Genomic DNA, 20,904 nt, shown 5'->3' on the forward strand with positions numbered 1-20,904 from the left:
AGGGGGAAGCAAATGAATACAGAACAAATCTGGTCCATCTATCTTTTAGATCTTAGGCTGGCAGCAGACGGTGCAGCATGATGGATAACCACTGGCATCTTCTGGGTGCTTGGCAGAAAATGGTGCATTACAACTGCTAGCCATCATCGTCAAGATGGTGCAATAGGACTGCCGGCAGGACTGAGTCTCCAAGAGACAAAACACATCTGCCCAGGCGCCTCTGATCGAACTCACTGAGGAATACGACGACGATGGATACCAGTCGTAATACAGCATCTGCTGCCAAAAGGCAAGGAGCTGCTGCTGTATAGCAATGCAGTACCACGTCCGCCGGCACCCAGATGACATATGGTGAGGTGACGGTGGGCTGAGCTGAGCAGGCTCCATGCTTGCCATGGTATGTCGTCTGCACAGGTAACCCAGGAAAAAAGGTGCGAATCAATTGTCTGCTGTTGCTCTCACGGGGGGGGGGGGGGGGGGGAAGGGGCCTGACGACATGTACCCAGAATCACCCGCGACACTGTTTTTGCCTCATCAGGCATTGGGATCTCAACCCAGAATTCCAATGGGCGGCGGAGACTGCGGGATAGCTACCCACAGTGCAACGCTCCGGAAGTCAATGCTAGCCTCGGTACCGTGGACACGGTCCACTGACTTAATGCACTTAGAGAATTTTATGTGGGGACACACACAATCGACTGTATAAAACAGATTTCTATAAAACCGGGTTCTATAAATTTGACCTAATTTCGTAGTGTAGACATACCCTTAGACATAGTTTGAGAATAGTATTCTACTGATTTGAGAACAAGATAGAGTTGAGTAACGCCCAAGTTCCAATTTCAACTTGCTGACTTCCTCCATGACCTTGCACAAGTCATACTATCTATCTCAGTTTCCCCATGAGATAATAGCTACCTCTCATTATTGTAGCAAGGGTTACTTAATAATGTTTATAAAACATTTCAGAAACTGAACTATGCTACATAAATATAAATTATTATTATTAGACTGTGCTGTTGGTATCTTGGACCAAGCAGCTTCAATTTTTAATATTTTTTTCCCTCTTTTAAATCATTTGTATACAATTAGATTGCATTAGCACCACTAGGTGGTGTAGCACTTCCCACACAGAGGAAGAAACAGCCAATGTGCCCAAAGAACAAAACATCTAAAATTAAAAAAAGACAATAGACAAAGGGGTACAACATATAGCAAATTAACAGTGTGAATAACTCCTACATACCTTTTGTTTTTGAAGTTAAATGCACTAGATTCCATTGTCCCTATTCTTCTTTCACAATTCTTCTCACACCAGTTCCCAGCTTCAGTCCAATTTCTTATGCACTTCCCGCCCCAACATTTGATCCTCTCCTACCATGTAATTAAATGCTTTAACTTATAAGATGAAGTAAAAAGTGCAGTCCTTTCCAGGTAAAATGTTCATGAAATGGAATCCTGATTTATGACAATAGAGATTTTGGGTGAAATCTTGGCTCCATTGACGACAATGATAAAACGCCAATTAACTTCAAAGGGGCCAAGACTTTGCCCTAATTATTTAATACTAACGTCTATCCAGTTTCTAGACTGATCAAGGGAAAACATTAAAAAAAAAAAAAAAATACATAGAATCTCCGAGTTACAAACACCAGAGTTACAAATTGGCCAGTCAACTACACACCTCATTTGTAACCGGAAGTACGCAATCAAGTAGTAGAGACCAAAAAAAGCAAATACAGTACAGTACAAAAAACAAGGAGTCTGGTGGCACCTTAAAGAGTAACAGATTAAGGTGCCACCAGACTCTTTGTTGTTTTTGTAGATACAGACTAACACGCCTACCCCTGATTATGTTTAACTGTACTGTACAGTCAAGTTAAACATAAACTACTAAAAAAATAAAGGGAAAGTTTTTTTAAAAAATTGACAAGGTAAGGAAACTGTTCCCGTTTCATTTAAGTTAAGATGGTTAAAAATAGTATTTTTCTTCTGCATAGTGAAGTTTCAAAGCTGAATGAAATCAATGTTCAGCTATAAACTTTTGAAAGAACAACCGTAATATTTTGTTCAGAGTTACAAACATTTCAGAGTTACGAACTACCTCCACTCCAGAGGTGTTTGTAACTCTGAGGTTTTACTGAATAGCAAACCAAAGCTTGTGTTTTATAAGAACCAAATGAAACCCAAACTTAAAATTTAGGGTTTGTTCCAGATCTAGAGCTTTTAATTTTCGAGAGGGTCCTACATCCTGCCAAAAAAATTCTCCCTTTCCTAACTAGATAATGACTTCTAAAAGCCTGTGTCTGATTACTGATGATTAGACACCACTAAAGCACACTGAAATCTCAGACTCATTTTCAGTAATATGTTTGTTGCCCAAGGTGATGAAATTCTGTCTATGTATGTTTGTTACACATGTCCGTCACTCACAACATAATAAATTTAATTCAAAATATTTTTAAAGTATTTTTGACTAACAGTTAAATATTTTTCACTTTTTTTTTTACAGCGTAAACAAGGAATAACTAAAGAGACACCAAGTAATATTTAAAACATGCCTTTCTTGAAAATAGGCTTTTCATTCATAAAAAATTCTCTCATTTTTTCCTAAGGTAAAAGTTTAAAGATATTTTCATTCCTTTTTACCTCCCTGCCTTTCCTCTCACCCACTATATCTATATAGATAGATATATCTAAGGCCCTACTTAAATCAATTAATAATGTTTATAAAACATTTCAGAAACTGAACTATGCTACATAAATATAAATTATTATTAGACTGTGCTGTTGGTATCTTGGACCAAGCAGCTTCAATTTTTAATATTTTTTCCCTGATTTTCAAATAATTGCAGCGGAGTTGTGGACAAAACATGGGGGGGAAAAAAAAGAAAAAAAAAAAATCGCAGAAAAGTAATAATGGCCCTTTATTGTGTTAATTTGGAAGACAGAGAAGACCTATTTATATTGTTCCAGCAACTTTTAATTAAACAAACACTCAAGTGTTATGTTATGCCTGCTAATTTTTTTATTTTTTATTTTTTTTTGATAACCAGACATTTTGTTGCAATTATATTTTAATGCACCGGGCTGACAGTGGGAGCCCCAGCCACCAACCACTCCGGGCTAAAAAGAGCCCCGGCCGCCAGCCACTCGGACAAAAGCAATCCTAACATATACCCTAATGAGACCTGTAAACTCAAGCTCTCTATAAACTCAAAAACTTGTTTTTCCTCACCAACGGAAATTGGTCCAATGAAAGATATTACCTCACCCACCTTGTCTCAGTAGTAAAGTTAAACATATGTGCAAGTGATTGCAGGACTGGATCTTTAATCAGCAATATTTTCAGTGACAGCATGCAGCAAAAAAATTTAAAAATCGAATCGAGAAAATATTAATCATATTGCTATTTTTTAGGGTAGGTCAAATTTAAACTTCAAAATACTAAACTTGCAAGCCTATATTTACATTAAAATGATTTTGTCGGCTCATGTTACAGAGAAATAATCTAGCCAAAAGTACATTATATATTCTATGTAACGGATTATAAAACATGTTTTGCAAAAAAGATAATATATACACACATGTAATTGCATAAAATTCAGAAATGCTTTCCCATTCATCAACTGACATTCAACATTTTTTTACAACACACTTTCCACGTAAATATATTAGACTTCAGTTTTAATAATTGGAAGACTGGAAACAAAATTAAAAATTGCAAGCAACAGATTGTTTATAATTAGTGTATGCATTTATTATTAAATAATAAAAAAGACACATTAAACAAGTAAATTAAAGACTACTTTTTAATTCATTTCTCTAGAGTATTAGCCTAAACATGAAGGAGTTGTATGATTTTGAGAAACAGGGCCTATCAGGCTATTATTTGTTTTACTGATTTGCATCTATGCCATAGAAAACCATCCAAACACATCTAGTTACAAAAAAAGAGGTCTGTGAGAAAAAAATACTGTCAAGCCCGAAAAGATCATGAAGAATAGAGCAAGGAGTGCAAGAAGAGGAGAAGATGTCAAATGCAATGTGATGTCAAGGGCAAGAAACATACTAAGACACGTTTTTCACATTGTCTAGTACACCACAATTCAACTGTAAAGGAGTTGCTTTTTATTTTAAAATTATATAGAGAAAGAACATAGGGAGTGTGCATATGTGTGTGGATACATATATCCCACAAACCAAAAAGGCCATTAAAAAGACTTACATAGGCTTTAGTCTTTTGAAGTTTGAACCAACATATTTACCACCAAAATTAAGGTCCAGATTTATTTGCATTTCCTTGACCTGAAAGCCCATGTTTGTCCTACAGCCTAACTACCAGCAAATCAGGGCCTGCAGTGAAGCTTGGGACCAGCTAACTGATCTAACAGATGTACAACCTGATTGACCAGACCCCAATTGGCTGAGAGGCATCACCAAGCCTGCTCTTAAGCCCAGCAACAGCATGAGGGCTGCAGCTGCTCAATGCTCATGCCCAAAGCTGCAACCACTCCTGTGCCTGCCTTCTTCCCAGCCTTGCTCAGATCCTGTCTCTGGCTCCGACCAATAGGCATGGCTGCCTATAGCTCTACTCCATGATAATAATCATTGGTCAGATTGGGCTGGGTTGCATACAGACCCAAAACTTTACCCTGGTGGCTTCCATCTTGTGTTCAAGAATCTACACTTTCTTTATTTTTTTTTTTAGTCAAGTCTATTCCACTAATGGTTGTTAAAATAGGGTTTGCGTATTGAAGATTAACATAAACCCAGGCAGTGATTTCTGCCTGAATGTACAGACAGCCTTAGGCAATAGCTCAGAAAGACATGAACTCTCCCCTCAAGCCAAATTATGACAACGTTGTTGACTTTGTCACTGCTAATCAAAGTATGTAAGGAAGAAGAGGGACAATTATGAAGACTATTAGAATCTAAGCGGTGTTTCATTTTGGCATAATGGATGGGCAGAGCTTGAGAAAGTAGCACCACCTATATTTTCCCAATCTTACCCATGAAAATTACAGTCATCAATACAACTTCATACTAAATTGCAACACTCAAAAGAACAAGACAATCTCAGACATGCTTTAGACGTAAGTGTTTACTTACTGGTAAATATACTCTAATTTGTCAAATAAGATACTGAAACACAAAAGCCCCAAATTTAAAGCTACCAAATTATACTATTAGCTGATCAGTTGCATTGTCCATCCCCACACCCATATACATTTAACCAATTGTTCTACTGCTGAATTGCAAATCCTGGGCGTTTATCTAGCTCCTGCACAGTTTGTAAACAGACTTATCAGTCTCCAAGTGAGCAACATGGAGAGTTAAATGGACTACAAATTCTACTTTCAAAATGTGTTTGTGTAATACAAAGTATTAATTCTACTGGTTCTACCAGATCACAGTACACGTACAAACTTCTACAACAAAACATAGTCAAAACTTGTATCTTATATACTATTGGTGTGGTTGGGGGCAGGGTTTGGGGGAGGCGGTAAACTGCTTAGAGTTGTTAATAACGATGTACTCCTCAAATAACTATGAAAAAGTTCCTTGAATATATTATCTGGTTGTATCCCTAAGTCTCCTTAACCAACACACAGGATATCACGCGATCTACAAATATGCCAGAAAAACAAAAAATAAGAGGCACAAATCTGGCAGGAAGAGACATGAAGGCAATGTAGTTTGCTAACAGTTCTCTTGTCCTTTTCAGAAAGAGATCTTGGAACAATATAAGGAACTGACTCCACTGCAAGAGGCAACAAGAGACTCGCCCTAATTCAGTGCTGGAATAAGCAAACAGATCCCCACACAAGTCAATGGAGTTAAACCCACCTTCTACCAACAATGCATTTAGTTCCGATTCTGTGGCAATGTTTTCCATTTGATTACCAATATAGTTTCTCTCTAATAGATCAAATTACTATATCACAAATCCTCAAATTGATCTGTTATTCAAGCTATCATGTAAATAATCCATTCCTTACATAAAAGTACAGATGCTTTACTTACACACATTTTATCATTGAAGTTAATTCTTCATTGAGTAACAAAATGATCTGATCACTCCAGAAGAATAACCTTACCTTAAACATTGGTCCAAAACTGCCCTCACTGTATCTGGACATATCCCACTGACATCAACAAGAGGTTTGTACAAACAAGGACAAAATTAGATCCTTTGCTTTGCCATTTGCCCATGGTTTATGCACAGATATCGAGAAGACAGACAGATAATGACGTTTTAGCAGAATAGTCAATCCATTGCTCTTATAATTATGCTTGCTAAGTCCAGATGCCAGCAATTTCTCAACTAGCTAGTGATGACCAAGATTGCCTATACCTTGTCAATTCTTACTTCCTAATGCTTGGTGATGACAGAGAAATATACAAGCTCCATGAAGAGGCCAACCCTTCCCCAATTTAAAAAGCTGACAGTTAAAGAATACAAAGTTTATTTATTTGTACTGCTGTAGTACCCAGTCAGGATCAGGGCTCCACTGCATGATGTGCTATACAAACACATGGTACACACTCCTTGACGCACTGAGCTTGCAATCTAAATAGACAAGACAAACAAGTCAAAAGGTACATGAATTATTATGTATTTTCCCAATTTCCTATAAATTAGTTCCCTCACAAAACACAGCTATCCCAGACAGAGGCTGCTTTATCCTTGCTGACCTAATGTGCTTTCCATCATCCTGCTAACGGAGTTGGGCACAGTGTGGGAGGGGAAGGGGAGAAGAAACAGCTGACCAAATGGTGCCTATTACAGAGTGAGAGAAAGCATACAGTGACCATAGCCAGTTCCTGCTCCCAGTATCGTCTGGCAACTGCTACCATTCCTATCCTGCCATTCAATATCTCATTCATGAGTATCATATACATATATTTCCTGTCTATGCTAAAATATATCCCCTGGGTTCAAGTGTAGGCACACATTTGAATAGTATTAAAGGACAGTGTCAATCCAAAATATAATTGATTTAAAAAAAGAAATTCAAAGTAGTTTCAGGTCACACACCTGCCTGAATCCCTCTGCCAATTTCGGGGAGGAAAGAAGGAAGGAGACACAATGGGAGGTGTTGCAATTTACCTATTGCTTAAAATGCTGCATGAAAAAAAAAGCCTGTATGCAAAAAGTTTAAGCTGATGATGTCCCTTTAAATTCCAAAGACTTATTGTTTTATTCAAGCACCTACAATATAAACTAATTGAGATGCAAGTCCACCTTGACGAAGATAAATTAAAAGGTGCCATTTATCTGCAAGAGCTGGAAAGGTTACAATACTTCATATATAACCAATCTTTAAAGGAGTCATCTGTTGCTATAGTATTTACCATACAAAGCTGACAGAATGGGATGGTAAATTGTGATTCTGTTTTTAAACAGTAAGTCTGTTTCAAGAATTCCTTATATTTTAACAGATTTATCTCTCTCATTTTTAAAGTAGGCTCTCTTTAAAAAGAAAATGCAGCCTGCTTATTCATTCCAAGAATAAGCCAAATTCAGGTGCAGAAAGGATGTCCCAATACCTTTTTTGCCCATTTTACTCCATAGAGAGGGACTGTTTCTGACAGTGTACAGGGTTGGGCACACTATCAGCTCCTACCAAATAATATGTATACTTCATTTTTCACCAGTTAAAAAATAATTCACCAATGCAAAAAATAATTCTCACCAATAAGCTCTGGCTAGCAGAAGAGGCTTAAAAAAAATCTTGAACCATGGACAACTGGACTCTTGAGTGCAATTGTAAAGGGACTAGTTATATAATTTATATCTTGTTAATTTGTATCCTAAAAAAAGCTTGAAACCTGAAAATTGGACTGACAGTTAATCCACATAACCACATGTTCCAGTCACTGTTGCACTCATCCTCCCCTCATTTGTTACATCCACTTGGCACTTATTGTCTTGTTTTAATTCACAATGTAAGGTCTTCGGGACAGGAAACCATCTCTTACTGTATATTCATGCAGCACCCAACAGAACCTCAAACCAATTGATGTCTCTGGCTGCACAGGTAATACAAATAAAAAGTAATAAAGCTAGTGCTAAAGTTTTGAAGAAAGTGCTACATTATACAGGAATCATGATTAATTAAAGTTCATTATAAAAGTGCACAATCAGAAGTTTTGAAAAAAATGTTATTAAGTACATGTTCTGGCAATCATAGAATATCAGGGTTGGAAGGGACCTCAGGAGGTCATCTAGTCCAATCCCCTGCTCAAAGCAGGACCAATCCTGCACTAAATCCCCAAATGGCCCCCTCAATGATTGAACTCACAACCCTGGGTTTAGCAGGCCAATGCTCAAACCACTGAGCTATCCCTCCCCCCAGAATATACAAAAAAAAGGTTGCTATTATGGAGAGAGTGTTGATGTTCAGTTTACCTTCCCACAAAAAGGTGCCAGCAGTTTTGACTGGCATGCACTCTCAAAAGATTAGTTTGTTCGTGTACAACGAACCCAGCCTTCCATTTTTTTATTTTTATTAATAATGTAAGGTCGAGGGTCAAAGTTATACAGCCCACAATTCAATAAAACATTAGATGCTCAACTTCATATATATCAATGACACCTAGCTAGACAATGCTGCAGCAGCTAGTATAGTGTAGTTAGTATTAGCTGAAAAATCAGCACAAGCCAAAGAAGGAAAATCAGCAAGGTGGTAGCGGGGCTGTGCTATTAGCATCCAACCTGAAATATAGTTCTCCTACTCCCAGCTAGATTGCATATAGGAAGTTCATCTTGGGAGAATCCCAGGATGCAGCTGAAACCAGTTGTGGTGCACATTGTCCTGTTACTTAATCAGTTTATGACGGGACTTCGTAACGTAACTCACCAGCGTGGTATTCTACGAGGTAAGACAGTCAGTAACTTCAACATCCATGCGGAAGACAAATCATTTGAAAGAGTTTAGGATTTCATTGCCACCATGTTGACCATAAAACATCCCAGACATTGTTGGCTCACCTCATACAGCTACTTCCATTCTTGAGCCATTGGTTAAGTCGCGATTTGAGACAAATAATTTGGAAATTTTATGTAGATCATGGAGTGACCATTAACTCCCGCATTTCGAAGTTGCACCTCTCCTATTAAGGTAATGAACCTCTTTTGATGCTTCCCCCTTTGAAGGGCCTAGAACAGTGGATTTGTTTTGGATAATGGATAGCTTAATCCACGTTGTCTCACTCAATGGTTTATATGAGAAAATTCCTGCTGGAAAGAAATTTCCTCTTATTTTGCCAATCAAGTTTTTCTGATGCAGGCAGAGCTGTCACCAACAAATTTTTGAAAGTATAAATCATACATCTCCCCTACCTGAGTTGGGAGCACTTTGTTCAACAACCTGTTCTAAAGACTCAACCTGTTCATGAAGGTCAATGAAAAGAATAGGGCCCATTGTTGGTGAAGACTGTCAGTCCCTCCTGGAAGGACCACAGGTTGCTGGCTTCCCTTAATAGCATATATTGCTAGTGATTCAATAAACCATCACTAACTGGTGACAAAACCGGTCAACTAACACTCTGTATCTAGCTTTCCATTTTAGGTTAATATTACTGAAAAAAAGTTATGGTAAACAATCAAGTGTTTATTGGCTTTAGAGTTCCTTGTCTTATATGGGTACCACTGGGTATAACACAGAAATAGCTAAGGTAGATGATCTTTTCTGACTGATGGATGAAAATCAGGTACCCATAATTATCATTTTACATCCACATTCCTTCAGTGCTGTTGCTCAGGAGGTGCCTTTGATTTGGCTGCATCAGATCACAGGGGAGGTGGCTGGGGTTTGCTCTTGTATGGCTCTTTTCCTCTCTTGCTACAAGGATGATAGAGAGATTTTTGTTCTTGCTGCCCTGAAGGCATTCTTGTGTGGGATTCCACAAGGTCCCATCTTGTTTAATGTGTAGCTGTTGGGAGGATTAGTGACAAGACATGTGTGGCAATGTATGCTGATGACACCCAGCTTTTTAATTTCCATCTCATGCTAGTTAGCTGGAGCAGTCTTGGCCCTACCCGGTATTTGGTGAAGATTAAGGCATGGATGAGGACTAGCTGTCGGAGAAAAATTCAATCAAACTGAAATGTTGGTTGGCTGGGAAAAGCAATCAGAAGATGTGCCAAAGATAGTGTCTGCGTTTTGTTGTTTAAGTTTGCAAATTAGGGGTCAGGTTAAGTTTTCAGGTAGCAACTACAGCCAAGCCAGCTTTTTCTTTTTTATATATGGCTAAGAGATATTCTTTCAGACATAATCCTTGTCATCCGTTCCTTTCTCACCTCAAGATTAGACTACTGCAACATGCTTTGCATGAGATTGCATTTTAAAATCATCCAGAAACTGAGGTAGTGCAAAGCGTATAGCCTGATTTTTAAAGCAGTCGATCTTGTTGTATTACACCACTGCTCTAATCTGCACTTGCTGCCCATAGGCTTCTGGGTAGACTTCAAGGTGTTGGGTTTGACCTACAGAGCCAGAAAAGACTTAAGAAATTTATCATCTGAGAGATTGTAACTGGCATTATTGCTCAGGGAGAAATGCTCAAGATGGAGCAATCCCCAGTTTAACAAACAAGGGATTGTTGTCATGATGGCCTGCCAGTTTTGGGACTTGGATTTCTTCCTTATGCAGATTTTGTTGACCTTCAAGCCACGCTGCAAAATCTATTTTTTCTGTCTTCAAGGAGCAGCAGGGGAAAAGAAAGGGGTTATTGTCTCTTGTTTTTTCTGTTATTGAGCACCGTGTTGGTTAGAGGGGCAAGACTGTGGGAGTCAATTATGACAACTATATATTTAACCTGTCAAAAATTCATGGAGCTAAGAATAGGTGCTCATTTTATACAGAGCAAAATAAATACACTTTTTTTAACTATGTGTATACACTAAGGAATACCAAGCAGTTCTGCAGGGAACACACAAGACAAGCCGATGGATCACTTGATGATTACCTGTTCTGTTCATTCCCCCTGGGGCACCTGGCATTGGCCACTGTCGGAAGACAGGATACTGGGCTAGATGGACCTTTGGTCTGACCCCATATGGCCATTCTTATGTTATTTGTTAAACATTCCTGTTAAACTTGATCAGCTATGAAGCTGACACTGGAGTCCCATAAAATGTTTTTATTTATTTAATTTAACTTGATTCGAAGTATGAATTTCAGAAATGTTTTTCTCAAAGTATTTGCTCAAATATCACCTAAGAAAGAGTTTTATAAATTGATTTGGTTTAGTAGCTTAGACAGAAAAACTGGGGAAAGTGTGCCCTGAATTTTAATGATACATCATCTTACACTGGTGAGTCTTCACATGTCATTTCTGAAGTGACAAGGTTTACCGCAACAGCCATATGTTAGTTTCATTACTCAACATAGAGCATAATTCCAGTCCTCTAAAAGAGGAAGCTCACTATGGTAAGCTTAGTAGTGGAATCCAAGAAAGACCAGTCACTACAGATGCTGTTTCATTATGGTATTAAAATTATGGAGGCAGCAGTACCAACTCCATAGTTTAAGGATATGTTGCAATTTGCACTTAAACAAGACTAAAATCCCTCTTTCACATTTTGATTTACTGGATTTAGTCTCTAGATTTGGCACAATAATTCTCCAGAGGCCAAGTGAATGCTCCATACAATTTATAAAGAAAAATATTTACCAACTTTTGCAGGAAAGATATTTCAAAAAAGGAGAATTTTTAAATGTTAATTTGTTTTTCTCACTTTGCTTTAGATCTTCTAAATAAAGAACCAAAAGTCCTGCATCACTCCCTCCCTCCCATCCACCCCCACACCACACATACATACACACACACACCCTACCTCATCGGTATTCTTTGAAACTTTAAACTTAAACACAAACTTATTCTCTTCATTCAGAATATAGATAGATTTGATCAGCTAACCTTAGCAAAACTCAGTTACTTTATTTTAAGTCAAAACAAATTTCCATTGAAATTTTGTTTTCATCAAACTCTTCTGACCTGCTTTATCCCTGACTCAGCATCTATGCTCTCATCAGTAAGCCAAGGAGACAGTCTGAGCAGCAGGAATTATGGCATTGCCATAATTGTGCCAGAAGGGGGCAAGTACAGATATATAAGACATGTGCAGAGGGGGGTCAAGGAGGTTCCTCAGCTGAGCAGGGAATCTGGGGGTGTAATGAGAGTCTGGTGTGTTTGCATCAAGATATCAGTCTTCGTAAGGTTCCTCAGCATACCAAGGTAGCAGCACCATGGAGAACTTTTAAAGAGCCAATGACGTGGCACAGACACAGCTTGTTACACTGGGCCTACAGCACTACACCTCTGGCATACTGGACAAGATGAGTATCTGCACTGATGCAACAGCATTTGAAGGGTTCCCCACAGAATGCTCCCCTAATACTGCTGCATTGGTGTGCTGGAAAGCAGAAGCAACAGTAGCAGGAAGCCCGTTAAGAGTTAATCCCTCAACACAGATGCACTGGGACTGACTACAAGGACTGTCACACAGCTTCCGGCTCTCCTAACAAGGCTTTTCTCTCCTCACTGTATGTCTATCACCACTATGGCTCCCACAACCTGCCTATCCACACACCCTTGATTTCCCAAGTATACCACACCACAGGGAGCCAAAGAGGTTCCATGGGGAGCCAAAGATGAACAGGCAGCTACATATAAAGAAGAGCTTGTGTGTTGAATAGGGATGTTGAGGAGAGGGTGAGAAGAAATGTGTGTAAGATCATGGGAGAAAATTATAGGATTTAAGGGGGGGGGGAGGGCCTGGGGAAACAAGATTTGTGTTCTGACAAGCCATAGGTGGTCCGTCATAGTGGAACTCTGTTACACTTCTCTCAATAATGTTTCTCCTACCTTAAGTTCAATTTCCTCCCTACTAGTCCCATCCACCCACATCAACACATATCCCTTGGCTCCATAATCACAGGATCCCACCTAACACCCCCTAATGCCCCACTCCTGTATATTGCTCCCCAAACTCTCCAGATCCTTGCTCCTCAACATACTCCTCATCATGCCTCCTACTTCCCTATTACATTCAGCTTTCAAAAAAAAACAAAAAAAAAAAACACCTGTGTGCATATGATATGCGCACATCAATTGTTAAAGCTAAACATGGAAGAGAATTAAGAGAACATTGTCTGGAACTGGATTCTACAAGAGAACATGGAGAGCTGCGTTCTTTCTCCAAGGGGCAAGAGAGACTGTAGAGTGGAGGGGCATGGGAGACATCAGATCTCAATAGGAAATAATTCTTATCCATACCAATAAACTAATAAGCATTGAGATATTAAGCCATTGGGAAATTAAACTTTGGAGTTTAATTTGCTAGCCCAAATAACCTACCAATATAAACAACATTATTTATTATATGTATTATGGCAGCCCCTACAATCATCCAAATGAGATGATGGTCCCATTATGCTAGGCACTGTACATACACTTCAATACCAGGCAAACTGGCTGAAACTATAGTAAAGAATAGAATTATCAAACACAGAGTATTGGGGGAAGAGCCAACACAGCCTTTGTAAAGGGAAATAATGCCTCAGCAACCTATTAGAATTATTTGAGGGGGCCAAACAAACATGTGGATAAGGGTGATCCAGGAGATATAGTGTACCTGGACATTCAGAAAGCCTTTGACAAAGTCCAACGCCAAAGGATCTAAGCAAAGTATGGAGTCATGGGATAAGAGGGAAGGTCCTCTCATGAATCAGTAACTGGTTAAAATATAGGAAACAAAGAGTAGGAATAAATGGTCAGTTCTCACAATGGAGAGGTAAATAGCAGGGTCCCCCAAAGATCTGCATTGGGACCAGTGCTCTTCAACGTATTCATAGCTGATCTGGAAAAAAGGGTAACCAGTCAGGTGGCAAAATCTGCAGACAATACAAAATTACTCAAGATAGTTAAGTCCAAACCTGACTGTGAAAAGTTACACAGGGATCTCACAAAGCTGGGTGACTGGGCAACAAAATGGTAGATGAAATTCAATGTTAAATAAATAAATTGCCCTGTTATGTTCATTCCCCCTGAAGCATCTGGCACTGGCCACTGTCAGAAGCCAGGATACTAGGCTAGATGGACTATTGGTCTGACCTACTATGGCCATCCTTATGTTCTTGTGAGAAAGTCCCTGGCCCAACGAGCTTACAATCTGAATAGACAAGACAGTGGATGCTCCATCACTGATAATTTTTAAACCAAAATTGGATGCTTTTCTAACAGCTATGCTCTAGGAATTATTTTGGGAAGTTCTATGGCCTGTTTTATACAGATCAGACTGGGTGATCACCATGGTCCCTTCTGAAACTGGAATCTATGAGAAAGGAAGTATTATCCCCATTTTACAAATAGAGAACTAGGTCAGAAACAAACATAAGGGCTAGAACCACGAAAGAAGGTGCGAGGATGGGGGATGAGGGGGGAACTTAGGCTCAGTATCGCAATGCCTGACTTTAGGTGCCCTGCCATCCAGTGGAATCCTCAGCTCTGACTTAGACACCCAGACGCCATATACAATGCATATGGAGAGTTAGGTGCCTAAAAATGGGACTCTCAAAAGTCAGCACACTGAGTAGGGACACTGTCTAAACTAGCCAGTAGGAAACGGTGAGGAGCCCTGCCCCACAAACGTAATTACGTACTTATCTCTGCTTCAGATGTACAGCCATGAATCGTCTCCTACAATTAGATGCCTAAGCCAGTCACCCCTTTCTTGCAAAAAAAAGGGCGGGGGGGCAGAGGGAAGAGATGGTTGTGGTCACAATGTCCTTACATCCTCTAGTTCAGCAGTTAGTATTTACTAGGGATGTGAGAGACCTGGGTTCAAATACCCATTCTGCCTGATCTGGAAGGGGGATCTGAACCTGAGTGAGTAGCCTCACCATGGGGAAATAGGGTGGGTCTCTCTCAATCTTTCCTATTGAAGTTGTTCCACTCTGTAGGAAATACTTAAATATTCACTGGGCCAGAAAAAGAGAGAGTGTGCGAACGACTTGGCTAGAGTTTTTTCTCACTCTCTCAGTCTCTCATGTAGGAAATATGTAAATATTAATTGGGCCAGAGAGAGAGAGACATACCCCAAAATACCTGTAAACCAGTGGTTAGGCCACTTATCTAGGAGACACAGGTTCAAATCCCTGCTCCAAAACAGGAAGAACAGCAATCTGAACTTGGGTTTCACATATCCCAGGTGAGTGCTCTAACCACTGGGCTACAGCTTATAAGTGGACCACTGCTACTTCCTTCTCCCTGTGGGTTAGGCATGCGCTAAGAATGCCTACTGGATTGGGCCCTGCAGGCAAGACAGATGGGGAATGCCTAATCTGAAAATCCCACTGGGGCTTACACACCATACTCCTGGGGAAATTCTGCAGGTCTACACACCCCCAGAAAATGCACCCGCAGAATTCCTGTGCTTCCCTGTAGAAAATGACAGGGAAACCACTTGACCTTGGGCACAGTTTAGGCGGGGGGGGGGGGGGGGGAGGGGGGGGGCGCTCCCCCCCCCCAAAACAGGGGGGTGGGGGGGGGGGGGGGAGCGGGGGCTTCTCCCCCCTCCCCCCCCCCCCCCATTTCTGCAAGCACAGAGCTGCCCAGTTTAAGGAGGCTGTGTCTCGGCTCCCCTGATTCTGTAGTTGAACGCTGCCTCCTGGATCCTAGTGCCAGTTGTGCTCTCCTTCTATGTGCTGGGAGCCTTCCTGTTTTCTGTGCAACAGTGAGTGCCCACAGTGGGGCTGGGTAAGGAGGGGGTGGCGGAAATGAGGGAAGAGGGGTGAGGGAGTGGGGAGGAGGCGGCAGTGGGGAAGGGAGGGAGGGTGGAATAGGGCAGGGGGAGGGGAATGCAGGAGTGAGGGGAGGTGGATGAGATGGGGAAGAAAAGTGGAGAGGGGAATCGTGGAGGGAAGCAGAAATGCAGCATGCGCCATCCTCTTGGCAGCAGCTGGGACTCCCCCGTTAAGAAGGCCCATCGAACCCTCACCCTGACAAGCGCTATCTCCCAACACCTGGACCCCTCCCCAACGAGCTCCCCATGCCCAAACTCTCACCCCACTGAGCCCCAACCAGCTGCACCCATACCCCATCAAGGCCCACTCCCCCAGCATCTGGACCCCCCCCTCTAAGTCCCCCACACCCAGACCCCCCTGCTGAGCTCCAACCACCTTCACCTGGATCCCTTGCAAAGTCCCATTGCCCCTGCACTCGGAACCCCCACAACAAGCCCCCGTGCATCCAGATCTCCCACTGAGCCGCCTGCACCCAGACTGCCCCACACAGAAACCTCTCACCCCACACACCGGCCTGTGTTCCCCACTACCATGCTGGAGCCACATTTATTTACTGACAAGAAACTTTTGCAAAATTTTGCAGAATTTTAAAATATTATGCACATAATTTTTATATTTTTGGTGCAGAATTCCCTCAGGAGTAACACCAAGCTGCTCAGTGGCATCAGGACTTACTTAGGCGGCTTTGCATATGGCCACCAGCAGAAACTTAGGTCCCTTAAGGATTTACCAGTAGAAACTTGATGGAAAGTAGTTGAGGTTGTTGAAAAGGGGAACTGATGGGAAGAGTACAGATGGGCCGTAGAATGACTTAACTGTTTTTTTTCCCCTTGCTTGTTGTGGTTTGCTTTATAGAAATATGCCATTTAGCAACCTTAACTCAAAGTTAATGGATCTTTTTGTGTTGAATTATACAGAACATTAAAAATGTGTGTCCAAACCTACTGATGATCAAAGAAAAGCATCAAGACTAAGACTAGCTTTCCCCCTCCCACCCCACTAATAGGGAAAGTATTAAAAAGGATCAAATACAGGAATATATATAATACAATTCAAAATAAAGTACATATGTATTTATGAAATATTCCTTAAGAGTCAATATGAAATTTAATTGTATTCTGTAATTTTTTGTTAATTTGGATGTAAAAGATGGTTATGATATTAGGTTAGAATAAATATCTTATATACAAAAGAATTATATTAGCATGATGTATATATAAATGGATTGTAGACTATCTGAATAAAAATATTGTCTGGAAATAGCAGAGGAGGATATTAGCACAACTGTCCCTAAACCAGAATTTAACTGTATTTGTAATTGCCTTTTAAGTCAATGCCATACTAAACTGCTACATTAGCTAGAGATGCATCTTATTTCATTACTACACTGGCCATTTTTCTACTCTACTATTCAGGTTCAAGGACAACCTGATTCAACAATGATTATTTATTTTGATCACTATGTTTTCCTGAATTCCAAAAAAAAAAAGTTTGATCAAATTCTAAGTAGCACTGAAATTCTGCTAAGTTAATTAGTTAAGCTTGAGCAATATACAATGAAACATACATTAGAAAGAAACTATTTACTCTAGGTTCTGAAGAGCTTTATTTACCCTGTGGAAATAAAATACAAAAAAAAAAAAAGCATCAGTGATAAGAGTTTCTAAATGTTAATTTGTTGAGATTCATAATGAAAATAAGAGATAGTAGATAATGTTTTCACCCCTCAGCTCAATACATACAAAATATGAACTGTTTACAAATCAGCATCTTAGCTGATTTAGAAAGACAAAGTTAAAAAAAAAAAGATATCTAATAGTAATTGTGCACACCACTAAAAAAAGATAAGGCAGAAAGCACAATACCCATTCCTGACTGATTTTTTTGCTTTCGCTATCTCTGCAATACACAGATTAGATCATCTTTGAAAGTTCCCACATTTCTAAGAAACAGCTAGCATATTGTGACAGTTCAGTCATCTACTCATTTCTATGTTTTTCCAGAACACAGCACCATACACGTTTACTCATGTCAAAAATATGCATCTAGAGTTTAGCATACACGTGTAATAACGTACACCTCTACCCTAATAGAACGCTGTCTTCGGGAGCCAAAAAATAAAAATCTTACCGTGTTATAGGTGAAACCGCATTATATCGAACTTGCTTTGATCCGTCTTCCCTCCCCCCCGAGCACTGCTTTACCGCGTTATATCCAAATTTGTATTATGTCAGGTCGCGTTATATTGGGATAGAGATGTATTACATTAACATTACATAAGAGAATACTTAGTATTCATTTCAACCATGAGAAACTAACATTTCAATTATCCTTTTCAATTACTGTACATTGTCCTCTTCACTACTTTAGTGACTTACAACACACACAACACTTCTGAAACAGGCTTCACTATCCAGCCTGAGACCAGAAGTCTCTTCCTTAGAGCAGATCATACAATTTCACTTTGAATATTTTCTAGGTTCCTTTTTAGCAATACATAGATGTATCCAATAAGATAACAGTCAAAAGAAATAAATTCCCTGGCTCATTAGTCTATAGGAAAACCAAAGACCTCCTCTACCATCTAGAGGAGTATATGCGACTGAACATTGAAACTTGATTAACAAGTGGTATATCAAAAACTTACAACTTTTTACATATAATAATGAAATAGGTAGTCAAATTCCCAAATGTTAATATTTTAGTGGATTTTTTTCTTTATATGCATAATCCTTCCATAAAGCAGTGACAAAGTAATCCCTGGTGACAGAACTTGTTTTTGCAGTTACAATGACAAAGTTGTTGTTTTATTCCACATCAAATGAAATCAAAGCATTGTTGGTTTTGAAAAGTGACCAGAAAACACCAAATCCATCATTTTGTCACAGGATTTAACTTTAACCAAATAATCCTGCACTATAAAGGTTTTATTTGAGAACGTTACTACAATCCCTTGTTGATCTCCTTAAAGTTGTCTTAATGGGATTTTCAATTTTTTCCCCAATGTTATTAAAACTGTATAAATACTTAAGATGCCATCATCCCCTCTGAAAGTAAACCGCAGGATTTTTTCCCCATTTTCAGAATTTACAGTTTTGAAGTCCTGCAATTCTGACAATTTCTAAGGACCATTCGTTTAGACCCACTCCTCCTAGTCACTTCCACACATTCCTCGAGAGCTAGGTGCGATCTGTAATTTACATTCAACTGAGAATCTAGAAGTTACATACATCGATCACCAGTAAGGATCATGAATAAAACGGCTGCTGTTTGCACAAAAGCAGGCAGAGGCTTCGTTTTAAAAGTTACCCTATAATTTACCTTCTTGAATCGCAATTTATAAAACGTGTGACCTGCAAGACACCGCAAAAATAAGCCAAGTCCTCTGCAAACATTCTCAGAATTACATGAAGATACTGCTCCATTGGTGCAACTTTCTGCGTGTAGACATGCCCTAAATTGCAATCCAGTACCTGTGCAACTCTGAGACGCTGAAAACGCCAGCAGCTTTTACCCATAGGATTGCATTCAAGTTTTATACCCATTGAACCGGATTTCCCTGCTTTCACCAGTGTAACTCCATTGCCTTAAGGAGGTTGCTTCCGATTTACCCTGGTGTAAATAGGAAGCGAATCAGGGCCATCCTTTAGAAAAACACTCCGATATTTATTGAATTTCACGCATACCATCTAAAACCCCCTCCACTCCTCTCCCGGGTTTCTCTTTGATCACACCGCCTCGGAACTTTGTAATCCCCCAGCGCAGGGCCAGCCAGGGGTCGGGCTCCAGAGGGAGAGCACGAGGAAAGTTTGCAAAGCTTCTCTGCGAGGCAGCGAGCCCCCCGCGCTCACAGCCAGCCCGAGGGGGAGGTCCGAGGGAGAAGCCACAAATCCGGGAGCTGGAGCGCTGCCCCGGCCAGGAAAGTTAGCAGCTCCAGCAGCAGGGGAACGTGCCCCCTGCGCGGCGCTCTAGGTGCGCCTCCATGCCTGTCACTCCCCCGCTCCCCCTTTGTGCCCGGCTCCCGGAGCAGCTCTCCGCTCCCGCCCAGGCAGCGGACCGGCGGAGCCCGGTCTCCGCGGCTGCCTGCCGGGGAAGGAGGAAGAGCAGGAGGCCCCGGCGGCATTGCAGCCCCCGCTCCCCCCCCCTTCCCTTGCCCAAGGCGCCGGTCCCAGCCCGCCGCCCCCGCGGGCTCACCTCGCTCCGGCTCGGCTTGCAGGCAGGTGGGGATGTTCTTCTTCCAGCCCGGCATGGTTCCCGCGAGCACCCGGCTCCTCACGGCTGCTGCTGCGGCGGCGGCGGGCGGCACATTGCAGTGCGAGGCGGCGCCCCCTCCTCCTCCCGCACTCCGGGGGGAACTCGGCGGCTCCTCCGGGCAGCGGCAGCCTCGCTGTGGCAGGGAGGGAAGGGGAGGGGGCGAGCAGCTAGGAGGGGACGGGGGTGGGGGGTTCAGCCGGGGACAGGGCGGGGTGGGAAGGGCGCTTGCCTCTCAGCTCCGCCGCCGGCCGCACAATGGAGACGACGAGCGGCGGCGGGGCCCCAGCGGACTCCCCGCAAGGCAGGCAGGGAGGGGTTGTGAACCAGGCGCCGCGCAGGGCGGGGGAGGGCAGCACCTCCCCGCTTGGCCTCCAGGTAAGAGGCGAGTGCCGCGGGTCTCTCCCTCCCCCGCCTGCAGGCAAAGCGGAGTATTGTCTTGGGGAACAGCGCACCCCGAATCCGTAGCCCCACGCCTGGCTTCCTTGTCACCCGGGGCCAAAGTATTTATCAAAGCACCAACTTCTGCCCACTCAGAAGGCAGATGGTTTGCCGGTAGAGGCAATCAAGCTGCTCCTGTCGAGGATGAGTGTACAGCTACAAACAGATCAACACGAGCCTGCAGCTCAGAAAACTCCTGCAGCTTTAGGGCAGGACTGCTCTTTGCCAAGACATCCCCCTTACAGCCCATTTTGGCCTTTTAGAAGGAGCTACTACAGGCACAGCTGAACAACGGGTCCTGCACCGGGTCTTTCTCATTTGTAATGGAAAATGTATCTAAAGACATTGTTTTTGCCTGCAACAATTATCAAATCCATTTTAGGATGGAAAGAGG

The 20,904-nt window shown here is 41.5% G+C and overlaps 1 protein-coding gene across 1 annotated transcript in view; it reads right to left on the reverse strand.

Moving 5' to 3' along the window:
- GRIP1 (glutamate receptor interacting protein 1) overlaps positions 1-20,205 on the reverse strand; it is a 544,307-nt gene extending 524,102 nt beyond the window's left edge. The window contains exon 1 of the mRNA XM_034770827.1: positions 20,013-20,205. Coding sequence (XP_034626718.1) covers positions 20,013-20,067 — 55 coding nt within the window. The 5' untranslated portion in view covers positions 20,068-20,205. The remainder of the gene's footprint in view (positions 1-20,012) is intronic.
- Positions 20,206-20,904: the final 699 nt, after the last annotated feature.

This window comes from Trachemys scripta, chromosome 1 (genome assembly GCF_013100865.1).
Source record: "Trachemys scripta elegans isolate TJP31775 chromosome 1, CAS_Tse_1.0, whole genome shotgun sequence".
NCBI lineage: Eukaryota > Metazoa > Chordata > Testudines > Emydidae > Trachemys > Trachemys scripta.